Source organism: Notolepis coatsorum (assembly GCF_963971535.1).
Source record: "Notolepis coatsorum genome assembly, chromosome: 5".
Classification (NCBI taxonomy): domain Eukaryota; kingdom Metazoa; phylum Chordata; class Actinopteri; order Aulopiformes; family Paralepididae; genus Notolepis; species Notolepis coatsorum.
The window spans coordinates 107,571,872-107,585,422 of record NC_140169.1 but is presented as its reverse complement, the minus strand read 5'-3'; the positions used below and the strand labels follow the sequence as shown (position 1 = coordinate 107,585,422).

General features: G+C 41.8%; 1 protein-coding gene across 1 annotated transcript in view; it reads left to right on the top strand.

Moving 5' to 3' along the window:
* fntb (farnesyltransferase, CAAX box, subunit beta) overlaps positions 1-13,551 on the top strand; it is a 42,428-nt gene that overhangs the window by 20,257 nt on the left and 8,620 nt on the right. Inside the window, exons 5-7 of the mRNA XM_084313978.1 lie at positions 3,730-3,876; positions 9,073-9,156; positions 11,841-11,927. Of these exons, the coding sequence (XP_084170104.1) occupies positions 3,730-3,876; positions 9,073-9,156; positions 11,841-11,927 (318 nt within the window). The remainder of the gene's footprint in view (positions 1-3,729; positions 3,877-9,072; positions 9,157-11,840; positions 11,928-13,551) is intronic.

Here is a 13,551-nt window from a genome sequence, read left to right as displayed (position 1 = left end):
CCCCCCGTGCTCGCAAGGGTTTGCCCTCTCGATAAGATAAACCCAATGGAAAAACATGCACAACAGATCGCTACCGCTGTCGCGTCCCTGACAAAGACGGACAGGAGCACTTGGATTTGTCCCCGGGAGCGGCGCACACTGCAGCCCTTGTCTGCTCCCGGCTGTCCTTGGTGGGAATGATGACGGGATGGGAAGTGCAGAGAACATTTCATTCAGCGACTCAGTGCATGTGTGTGTGGTGTTCCTGTGGGTCACCCATCACATGCGTGTGTTAAATCTGCATGACAAATAATGACTTCTTCTTCTTCTCTTCTTCACATACTGTACATATCTGCTCAATTGACAACCAGCTTGATGCCTACAACATAGTTGGGCTGACCTGTTACAGTATATCAGCTGCAGAAGTACAGCATCTCCAAAACATTGTGTTAACAATGACAGTTATGTCAGGCAAGATGTTGACTCAAAATGGCATTTCTTGGCATCAAACTGCACACACGCACACGCAAGGCTCTGCACTGCCAGTGTGTCAATGACATTAATAATTGGTCATTTAGTGCTACGGCTGCATTTATCTAATTTAATATATATATATTTAATTTAATAACTTTACTATTCGTTACATTCATAAAAGATGGAGCGCTTCATAATCAAAACACTTTTGAATTTGCACATGCCATGGCCGAAAAGGAGCAGGGAGGAGAGAATTTTTATTTCATGCTGAACATAAATAAACGATAGAAATAGATGTTCTGTCAATTACAATAATTTAACAATCAATACTTACAGTAACATGAGGGAGGGGGGGAAAGAAATGGAATCATGTGCCATACACAATAATTCACTATCACTAAGGAAACCTGTTACCCCATAACTTCATAAAGTCTGATTGTTCTTTCTTTATACATTTTACTGAAGTGAAAGATATAGAGTCCAGTTTTACGCCACATACTGAAATACAAATCTGCTTGTGTATGTTTAGTTTAAAGTGTTAATGTTTAAAATGGTGTATATATTATATAATCAGCTACACTTCCACTAATTTACTACCATTATACATTCTGTAGTATCATAATAATAATAACTTTATTTGTATAGCACCTTTCATACAGGGAATTGCAGTTCAAAGTGCTTTACATCAGTAAGAAATAAGACATAAAATCTGTGTCAAACAAGCAGCAAGAGCAAAGCATAAAGTTTGATAAAATAATGCAGATATATTAATCAAATCAGAACCTCACGTTCCAATAGGCTTCTTGAATTTCTGTAATCTGTTACAAAACATGATAAAGGTCTTAGTATGCACCCAGTGGATAGTGGGGCGTAAAGATAAAAGTAAAAATAAGTAAAATAATAGCAAGGGTAAAATGAGCAGACATAAAATCAGTTTTTCACATTAGGATCTAACATCCCAACAGGCCACCTTGTTTATGGTTTGATTGAGTTTTAGTAGAATAGAGAAGACATGAATGATTAAATGAGCACATAAAGTGCAGACATACTATAAATCAGTTTTTTACAGTGCAATAAAATAGTTCTGGATTACTGTTTAACAGTTCAAAGTCGTCTTTACCTTCAGTTTGGTATCTACAGTTTAAAACCTGACAGTCTTCCCTCCTGTTTGATACCCACATTGACCCTTCAAACCTTCCACTCAGGGCAAACCTCCCTCTCAGGGCGCAGTTCCCTCTCTCAGGGCGTGGTTCTAGGCCTGGGTCTTACAGTTTTAAAGCCTGACAGTCTTTCTTGCTTGATACCCACACAGTTTAATACCAGACCGTTTCGAACCTGTAATAAAAGCAATAGACGGAGTAAAATAGTGCAGTGCAATACAAATAATAATAAATAATAAAGACACCAAGACTTGGTCTGTAAAGCCTTTCACATTTCCTGCTCACGGTCCCAAAACGTCTCGCCCATCTGTGGGAAAGCGGTAATTGACTAGTACGGATGTCCAGCCTCGGATATATAAAATAAAAGAGAATAAAAACATGGGGAATAAAACATAGAGAAATAGTGCAATGTCAATCACAGAGAAATTGTGCAGTATAATAGTGTAAAGTCAGTCAAATGCTTTGGTAAAGATGATTAAAAAAAAAGATAAGAAATGTCTAACATATTGGCTTCCCTAATATTGTTAACGTAACGTGTTCCACAGTTTTGGGGCGTAGTTTACAAAGGCTGCATCACCGATCTTCTTATGACTCTTTCTGGTGACCTCTAATAGACCTGCATCTAATCATATAATGCAGATTCTGTAAATCCTGTATGTTTTCAGGAGTTTCTTGATGTAGGGGAGCCCCAGTGTTTCCTATTTATTATAATTTTCTGTCATTGCTGGGGTCAACATGAGATGTTTGATTTTAATTTGATATACGTTTTCTTTCACGGATCTAGCCTCTGTTCCTCTTAAAGTGCACCAGATTGATGCATTTAAATGTTAAATGCATGCCCACCTTAAAGGGTTTGGAATCCCCCCACCATAGTTTCACAAAATAGGGTCCCCCAAAAAGCTAGAAACGGCCCTGCATCTGATGATCAGTGTTCTGGCGGGTGTGTGTAGTTTATTAGAGAGTCAGCAATGTAGCTGGGACAGGTCCTTGTCCATTTAGAGCTTTGTATGTGAGGAGAAGCACCGTAAAATAAATTCTAAAAGTTACAGGAAGTCAGTGTAGAGTAGCTAAGACAGGACTAATGTGTTCCCTCCTTTTGGTATTAGTTAGTAGTCTAGCTGCAGAGTTTTCTTGGGGAAACCAGTGAATAGTGCATTGCAGTAGTCTAGTCGGCTAGATATAAAAGCATGAATTAGCTCATATTATATATTGCATGTTCATCTGTTATTCCAAAGCTAAGTGTGAATGTAATAATGTAGTAATGTCGACCTAGTGCCACCTTCTCATGGCCCCTCAGATCAAACGGAAATCAAATTACCACCAGAGTAATTCAAGTGGAACCTGAAGTGCTGCCACGCCAGGTTGCCAACCCACTGGTAACCGCGTCTGTCTCCTCAGAATCCTCATTACTGTGACACATGCCAACCCTCCGGCTTGCACTGCCCTGTGCCAGTGTGAGGCCCTCGCATTCAGCACACACACACGCACGCACGCACGCACGCACACACACACACATACACATACACACACACACTGTTCAGGCACTTACAGAAATGCATCCATTGGTAGATTACTCTCCCTCAAAATGGGTGTTTCCATAGTCTTAATGCAGCTGTACAGAAGTTATTGCTTCCCATATTTTGGCTAAATCAAATCCCCTCGGATCTGTGATTTTCTTTTTCTTGTGGGGAAGTGGAGGCTTTATTTTCTGGAGATTTAAAACTGGGGCAGGAGACTGGCGCATGTTAGCTAGGCTGCACAGACAGGAAACGGTGGTTCAGATAGTCTCCTCTCTGTGCCATGTTACAGTAGCTGGAGGGACTTGGCCCGCTGGGTCTTATTATACTTTCTCTTACTTCGGCGCTTCACTTTCACAGTCTGCTGGGTTCTGTTGAAACGCTGCTCTGATCTGTGACGCGTCGGCAGGTTTCTGAGGCCGTGTCGGGTGTGTTTGTGGGGCATGTCTGACGGAGAGGGGGAGAAGTATTTATGAGAAGTGTGTCCCCGGAGAGAGAGAAGCGTGGTGGTTAACAGCAAATTAAGAGGGAGAAGCGTTGTTGTGTGTCCAATGTTAATTCCTACAGTTTAATTGTCTGACGCTTGCATCCTTCCCCAGTGTCTGTCAGTTCCTGGTACGCTGTCAAACCCCGACGGGAGGCTTCGCTGGAGGACCCGGTCAACACGCCCACCTGGCCCCCACCTACGCCGCCGTCAACGCCCTCTGTATCATAGGCACAGAGGAGGCATACAACGTCATAAACAGGTATATAATCACAGTCAGTCACACAGCACAGGATATCTCAAAATACCAGAGGACTTGAAACAAGGGGTACTAAATCGAGTTCTGTATCTTTATAGTATTGGATATTGGCCCGGTACCAGGTTTGAGATATCAGAGAGAGAGCGCCACACGCTAACATGTCAAAATCAGAGCAAAGTGGCACTGGATGTTAGATCTTTCTAATGGAGGAAACATGGATTATTACCTCCCAGTAGTTTTTTTGTCTAATGACCCGAAACTAATGGTCCAAGTCTTTATTGGTCAGTAAAAGTAATAAATTGAACCGGCACTCTTCATAGGCAGGTACTTAAAATGTAGTACCCCTCAGGGAACTGATGATTGGAGGATCAAGAAAAGAGGGCAGGATTTGAGGTAGATCCTTTGTTTTTTTGTCAGTGGAAAAAGTGGTACATCATCCTATTATAGTCTTCACATGTCACTCAACATTAACACATTGAGTGCCACGCCCCTTCCGGGAAGTGACCACTTCCGTGCCGCCCATTAACCCCATGTAAACGTAGTTGTAGTTTGTAGAACTAAACCTATATTTTATAGTATCGCTATGGGTCTAATAATGCCGGCGAGTCTCATTGAGCTACTTCTGGTCAACGTGCAAAAAACAGATTCTTTTTTTCATACGTACATTTCCATTTGATACCGTTTTGAATATGAACATAGTCCGGCTGCTTCTGAGCAATTCCAGGGAAAAGACACGAAAACAGCGTTTTTGTGTAATTCAATAAACACGTTGTCATTTTTCGCCTGATTATCGGATCTTCCTGAAATCAACGCTAGATCATCACTATTATCCTTTGTGGTGCACGCATGCAATGTGGTTTAGACCCCCCCCCCCCCCTCCTGCATCCCAATGGCAGAACAGCCAGACACATAAACACATAAATTATAGCTTCAATCGCAGTAGAAATAAATATCCGGTCAACACAAGCTTTCATATATAGTGTCCTTACCTGGGCCCTCATTCATCAACGTGGACTTTGACCTTGACCTACTTCCACACGTAAGCACGGAATTTAGAACTAGCGCACGCACAGGGAAGTCGGCATTCATCACACGTGCGTAAGCAGGCTCTACGCACATCTGTCATGATGAATCCCACCTTGGCCCTGCGCCGCAGCTCGTGCACGCTTTCACGTATTTGCATACCAAAACCGCCCCGACCAACCAAATATGGTCAGGCCCTCCCCTTCAAATACCATGAGGGAATCCCTGTGCGTGGAATGTTGGAGGATGGCAAAGCGAACGAAAAAGAGAAACTACACAGACACCGAGGTGGAGGTCCTCGTAACGGAGGTGGATAAATAAAAGGCGGATTTGTAAACGGTGATGTCAGATATCAACGGCTCCCTAAGACCATTGCTGCAATTCTGCCTGGACAGCTCAAAATACTAATAAAGACCGTTCGTTGACCACTGTTTGGCGTTGGTTGTGTTGTGTGTCATTATAACCGTGCTGTACAATATGAATGCCTTTATTAGTTGTGTTCGATTGGCTATATGATTTTTAGAGGCATCTATTTTGTTGTCGGCTAATAAAGACCGCGCTGGAATATGACTGCCTTTTCCCGTGTTGTTTGATTAATACCCACGGATTAAAGTTCTCCTCAATTCTATTCCAAATCGCGATGGATCTCCCGTCAATTTTCTACCTGCTGCATGATTTCTAGAGGCATACTACTACAATCTATTTTGATGTCAGTATTGGGTAGCCTATATAAACAATATAATACGAGAGCATATACAAGAACAATGAATCTCACTGCATGTATGATGTATCCTGCCTTTCAATACATGAACTTGAATTCCATCATATAGTCTGTCCACTATCTGCATGGTGTCATTGCAATGCGTTTTCTATTCTTTCTTGTACAGTAAAAAGGGGGAAGAACACTATATTCATATGACTTATTCTGCTTACAGCTTCGAAATTCCACTTGTTTCGTTTAACGTAAAGCCTTTTAAATATAATCAAAACGTTCCCGTGTTTCGGCGGTCTGTGCGCAAAATAATAACGAGTTGAGCTTTATGATTTATGATGAATTGAAAATGGGGGACCCTGATGTAAACAGGACGAAAGTTGGTCTGCATCCCCAATTAACAATTGTATGTACTGAGCTGTACTGTACTGTACCCATTCTGCAATCTGTTAATAAACTTTTCAATCAATCAATCAAGCTACGCGGAGCGCAGTCAGTCAGTAGCCTACACCCCGTATATTCCGATAACGCTATATAAACCATGAATGAATGAATGAATGAGAACTTTATTAACAGATTGCAGAATGGGTACAGTACAGTACAGCTCAATACATACAATTGTTAAGGGGATGCAGACCAGAGAAAGACTTTCGTCTTGTTTACATCAGGGTCCCCCATTTTCAATTCATCGTAACATATATGACATGCTGCATTCATTCTGAGAGAAAGATCTATTATTCCAAATGCTATTTATAGGGTTTTGACCATAATTACACTACTGTTGCTATTTTACAATGAACTATAATGAACTACGGTTCATAGAACATCCAGTGTTATTATGCACAGAAGCTCATTTCCTTGTTGTAATAATATATTCTACCACTGGGCGCGAGGTACGCCAGGTCCGAAATGTGCGTAGATGTAAGCACGAAGTCAAGTTCAAGTTGAAGTTGATGAATCCCACTCTTTGCTTAGAAATGATCGTACGCACGGGTTACGCACAGATCTGTGCGTAGAACACGTTGATGCATGAGGGCCCTGGTCTCTGAAGTAATGCAAAAAAGAATCCAATAATCTCATCGCCATTCCAGTTATCCACAGCGATCGTCCTTCCGACGTTATTGGGCATTGCTCTTCAACGGGCGGGTATTATACGCCATCCCTATAAGCGTGTGTTTTGCCAGAGTGTTTAGGACCCGCCCCCACGCCGCAGCTCGGTATAGAAAATAAACGAACCCATTTCTAACCGGGTGCATTACTGGCCGAAGGCGTTAGAGGGCGGTATAATACCGTCTGGCAGCTTAGACACACTCAGAACAGTATGCACAAGGTGTCCCGCTGAATTATGAATAGATATAGATAATAAAAGAAATACCGTGACAGAAACGTAGATCTACGTTTCCGGCACTCAACGATCGGATGACAGAACCGTAGATCTACGTGAACGGCACTCAAAGTGTTAAGACTGATTATCCCTATTCTAGTCTTCACATGTCAAGTCAAGATCACCGGTTCGAGCCCCGGTCAAGGCCGTTGTCGGAAAGTGGTGGTGTTGTTGACCAGCAGGGGGCACTCTGTCCTCTGGACCATAACAATGCCCCGGCCTGTTACAGTGATAGGGACACCGTACAGCTGCGAGTGCCGTCCTTCGGATGAGACGCTAAACCGAGGTCCTGACTGAATTTGGTCGTTAAAGAACCCAGGACGTTTATCGCAAAGAGTAGGGGGTTCCCCGACGTTCCTGGCCAAATTCCCAATCAGGTCTCTGACATCAAGGCCACCTAATCATCCCCTCCCCTTAATTGGCTGAGTTCAATCTGGATTTAGTATCACCAGGTGTGATACACAAACCGTGAATGAAATCTACTGTAAGTACAGTTACTTTTTTATAATGTAAATTCCTCCGCCATTTTTCATCAGATTGCAATGCCGTTTTTTGCTAGACGTTCACAGAAAGGTAGAGAAACTAACCATGTTCTGTTTTATGGCAATAATGTTCAAGTTTGTGGGAGATAATCCCGAAAAATAAGAGAAATAAAAAGGTAAATCCAGAAGTCAGATGATTGACAGGGGCTGGCATGAGCTCGGTGGTGTCGTTTTTTTTATTCGCTTCCTTCAAAAGACTACACTCACTTTTGGCTGCGCCTCTTCCTCCCATCAATATCCGCCGGTTTCTGACTCAATGCCCTGAGATTTCTATAATCTTATATTTCACTAATAACAGTTAAAATCATTGGTAAACAAACGTAATGCTGAAAATATACACTTTGACTGCTGTTTTGACAGGGTTAGGGTCTTTACTCTTGGCTACATTTGAAGAAGAAAAAAAATGCAACATTAATTCATACATTAGAGATAGATTTATGGTGTGATGTCATTTGCGGTCCAGTACCGGACTGTTCGGGCTTAAGAGGTTAAGGCTGTGATTATTATAGTCTTCACATGTCGAGTCACTATCAACATTAAGGCTGTGATTATTATAGTCTTCACATGTCAAGTCACTATCAACATTAAGGCTGTGATTATTATAGTCTTCACATGTCAAGTCATAATCAACATGAACCCTTTCACTGCCACACGACAGAAGGTTAACCCTTTACTATCACACAACCGAAGGGTTAACCTGTGTGTCGTCGCAGTGAAAGGGTTAACCGTTTTGGTAGTGTGGCAGTGAAAGGGTTAAGGCTGTGATTATCTATCTGTGGTTTTACCACAAAATCACCTTGGTAATGTTTGTAAACGGACTCATATTCTGATTTGCAATGGGTGAGGAAAGTTCTAAAAAGCCTATTTCCCATCTGCCTGAACCAACCCTGTACCAGAGAGTATATGGTATGTGAATATACTCTTAAAATGGCTTTAAATGTATTTGTTAATATTATTTTGATGTCGGGCAAATTGGCATGAACACACACATACCTTCACACACGCACACACTTGACCTCCCTGCCTCCTATGGTGAACTGTGGCCATTAGAGGGTGGGGAAACTTGTGTTGACCGCCCGACAGAGTTATAGAGTTGCCTGGTTGCAGCCAAAAAGAAAACGATGAAAGATCGACTTAATAACACTTATGTTATAAATGTAGTGCTTATTAAAGGCCAAAGCATATTTGTTAATGTTATTGTGATGCCAGAGATATGTTTATTATTTTTCAGAAAATTACTGATTCAGCATGAAATAAACCATGTGGACTATGACCTTAATGACCAATTAGTGGACTAAGCGTTTAAGAAGAATGAAAATGAAAGCTTGTGATGTTTATGTAGATGATTCATACTAACGCCAGCCTTTTCTTCTTCCCTGCCCATCCTTCCTTTCATCATCATACCCTTCATATATAACCTCTTCACCTCCCCACCATCCTCTCCTCACCCTCATCATCCCGCTTACGCTCTTTCCTGTTTGCTCTCCTCTTCCTCCTCCTCTCACACCTCTCCCACTCCCTTGTCTCTCCCTCCCCAGAGAGAAGCTCCTAGACTTCCTGTTGTCTGTGAAGCAGCCAGATGGCTCCTTTGTGATGCATGTAGGAGGAGAGGTGGATGTCAGGTGAGGCCCATCGCCATGGTTTCACTGGAACACGGAAGATAACCCCGCCACCCCTTCTCTGTTCGCTACCTCTCTCTCCCTCTCTCTACCTCTCTCTCCCTCTCTCCTCATAATGCTCATATCCTCTGTCCCTTTCTTTTTTTTTTCTTCTTTTTTTATTACTATACAGAAAACCCTTACAGTTATGTTTTCACAAGACTAACTAACTAGCCTATTTGATGAAACGGACACATTTTATTATTTCTTTTTTTTACTTAAAATAATAATATAGATCATGCATTGTACAGTAGCAGTTACCACTTCAAGGCAAACCTTTTCACGGGTAAAAATGTGTTGGCCTACAGTTGATGCAACTATTCCAGTGAGAAATTTGATCCATGCCAGGATGTTAAATGTTGCCGCATCAGAGTTGTTGCTTCACTCATTTGAAACAGAGCACAGAAATAACTCGTTCTCATTGTAAAAATAACACTTCTGTCACAACTGTTGGCCTAGTTTAAGCGACAGAGGTAGGATTTTTTTTATTGGAAAACGAGAGGCTGACAGTGAGGCCTTGCACAGAATGTTTGTGTAGTTATCTTTCTTCCAGCATGGCTGCCCAGTGCCTGTAACATAGCAACCATTGTTTTGTACATGGCAATGGAAAAGACAACGGTTATTGAAATACGCTGCTACAGTGGTTAGCATAGTAGCTAGCTAAAGGGAATACCGGGAATTGGTAGTGGACTTCGTCACATGGTGCGATAAAAACTACCTGCAGCTAAATGTGGCGAAGACCAGGGAACTGGTGGTGGAGCTGGGGAGGAGGAGGAGGAGGAGTGCACCTGTGAACCCCCGTTTACATCAGGGGAGTCGATGTGGACATGGTTGAGGAGTACAAACCTCGGTGTGCACATCGACAACAAACTTGAACGGGTCAAAACATGCAGAGGCACTCTACAAGAAGGGTCAGAGCCGACTACTTCCTCAGAAGGCTGAGATCCTTCAATGTCTGTACAAGGATGTTCTATGAGTCGGTGGTGACGGGCGCCTTCTTGTACGCTGTGACCTGCTGGGGCAGCGGACTGAGAGCAGGGGACACAAACAGGCTGGATAAGCTGGTCAGGAAGGCCAGTAGCGTGGTTGGGGTGGAGCTGGACTCCCTAGCGAGGGTGGCGGAGAGGAGGAGCCTTGCTAAGCTCCAAGCCATCAGGGAAAACCCCTCCCACCCACTATACACAGACTTGGCTGACAGGAGGAGCATGTTCAGTGCTAGGCTCACACTACCTAAATGCAGCACTGAACGGCACAGGAAGTCCTTCATTCCAACAGCCATCAGACTATACAATGCATCACTGTGCCTCACTGCATCACTGAGCACAGAGTGACAGTTACCATCTTCCTGGACTCTTACTTTTGAAACAGCACTGTGCAATATTACACCTACTGTAGACCTCAGTATATTTTTACTGTATTTTATTCCATTTTTATTCTATTTTATTCTATTCTTATCTTAGGCAATTTGATTTGTTTTGTTATTCTTATTCGTGACCTGTTCTGTCTAAATGTTTAATGTTGAGCGATTTGCAGTGTCACATTTCCCTCTGGAGTATTTCTATTCTATTCTATAACTAAGAATGTCAGCGTGGCTGTGGCGAACATTATGAAAATAAATTAAATTCATTCTAACCGGTGACTATCTTAACACTTTCAGTGCCAACGACGAGATTTCTCGTTAGTTCATGCCAACCGTTGAGTGCCAACGACGAGAGATCTCGTCGTTTAATCGTTATTTTTTTTTATTAGCGATTTCCATTCATATTTCATTAATCTAGCCTCCCGTTACCACTGGAACGCTCTCTGAGCTCCATTGGGAAAATACCGCCCCCTATCGTCTCTCCATGTGGTACTGCACCCCTTTGGATTGGATTGAATGAAACTCATGAAAAAATAAAAATCCTGCTTCCACATTTGACTTCTCAGGCATGTAACTCGAGCCGATCGGATTCATTGTGGAATCGGTGTTTCGACCACCCAGCGTTGGATCAATAAACGCGATCGATATTTGGAATGGTGATCAGGAATTGGAATAATCTTTTTGGAGAACATCTGATCTGAGGTAAGGAATCTATTTGACCAGTCTTGGGATAATCAGAGCTTTTTTCAGAGATATCAACGTGGGCCCTATGTATGTGTGTGTGTGTGTGTGTGCTGATCAGGAAATGGATAATCGATTTTTCAGCCCGCTTCTATAGCGTGCATGAGTACACATATACTATCGATAATCTAGCGTTTATTTGAAAACTATTCATAAATAGGCAGAAAAATGAATTTTGTGTATTCCAGTATATTCCAGTAAAGGGCGATTATCACAATCTTCTGGAACTTTCATAAAACGAGCGTTTTTCAAAATAAAACGGAAATTAACCGATTAAAAAGCAATCCGTTTCGACAATGTTGACTGTAAACAAGTCATTGATAAGCGACGGCCATATTATACACACAGCCATAATTTAAGATATAGTTTATGCGTTTGCAAATATGAGAGCTCTATCATTGAAGTGGGCGTTGGCACGCAACAGGGTTCCGGGGCACCGGACCCGTGGCACGGAAAGTGTTAAGATCGCCATATAGCCCCCCTAAGTGATACACAAACATTGACCAGTGTTTCCTTGTTAATCTGTCTTGTGTTTCTCTCCTTGTAGGAGTGCGTACTGTGCAGCGTCCGTAGCATCGCTCACAAACATCATCATACCCAAACTGTTTGAGGACACACCCGGCTGGATACTCAGGTATGGACCACCGCAACCACGATTCATGTTCATAGCCTTATGAGAGCCTTCGCTCCATCCATTCTGCACACCTGCTGAACTCAAAGGGATAAAATGGATAAAAAGCCTTTTTCAGTGTGTCAGTCATTTCCTTCAACACACTTAATTAGATTTGAATTAGATTCAAATGTATTGTCATCGTGCAGCACAAGTACAGTACAACGAAAAGAAGTTTGGCATCCAACCAGAGTGCAAGGTAATATCAATCAATCAAATTAGTAGAGTGCATAACAATATACAGGGCAGGTGTCGTGTGTAATATACAGTAATATACATTATACAATATTTAAGTGATTAAATATAACAAGCTGCTGAGTAAATATATTAATCTGTATGTACAGATATTACTCTGTATGTACATTATTATGTACAGTGATGCAAGTATAAATATACTATGGTAGTAAACCATGATACTGGCCAGCGGTATGACTAGTAAGAGTAGGTATGGGATAGATATTGTGTAAAGTGGGGGTATTAAGATGGCTACCATAGAATTTTGTTAATGTGGAGAATGAGCATGCGTTTTTGGATTAGATTGTAGACGGCTCACAAGTTTGAAACACAACATACACTGTCGGTACCTTTGCCATGGTAAAACATCAGTTTTCTGTGTCATATACACAAAACGGGGATTTCCATGGTGTGGTCAGATGTTCTATGATGTAGGGCTGGGTAATTAGTTCGTTTTTCAATTACGATATTGGCTTCCCACAATCATGAATACAAGATAATCGAGATAAAACTATTATTGTGCCGTATGCCGTGTTGCTCTCATTTAGTCTTGTGTTGTAAATGCAGCGCACCCTTTCTTCACAGCTGTGCGCTCCACCCCTCCCCCAAACCCAAACAGTAGTCTCGGCTCATGTTGAGAGGGAGGAGGGAGCCACAGCGCGTTTCTCCAGTTATTTTTAAACGTCTTTGGCAACTTGTAGAAGATGACAGAAAGGCAGTTTTTGGTCTAGAAAAAAGGTAAAACAACTCCAGTCGTCTGGCTGCACCACAAGGCAACACAACCAATTTGTTCAATGAAAAAAGTGCAATAAACTCGCATGATGTTCTCAAATCAATGAGTAATTGTGTTTTAATAATCGTGATTTCAATATCAATCAAAATAATTGTGATTATGATTTTTGCCATAATTGAGCAGCCCTTACATAAGCGACCAATGGTATTCCATATAGCTAAAAAAAAAAATTGTTGTGAAACTGTATATACATTGCAGTCACTCAAACGTTTGTTAGTTTAATTGTTAATTTAAACGTTTTTGGATGACTATCAAATAGTTTCATGTCTCTCATCCTCAGACAGCCGAGCAAACTGGCTAGCATATCATCTTGACTTGATATTTAAAGAATCTCCCATTTCAAAGCATTATTGAGCAAAGATATTGGAACATATTTTGGTGCACCTCGCAAACTCGCTCAAATCTTGATGAGACGAATGCCTTGTGTGTCTTGTCCTTGGTCTGTAATTAAATTGAAGAGAATGAAGATAACACTTGATATACATTTTATCCACAACCCATACGTTTCCATTTACCATCGGGCCCAACTGTACAACATCGTCGTGTAAGGAACACACTCTC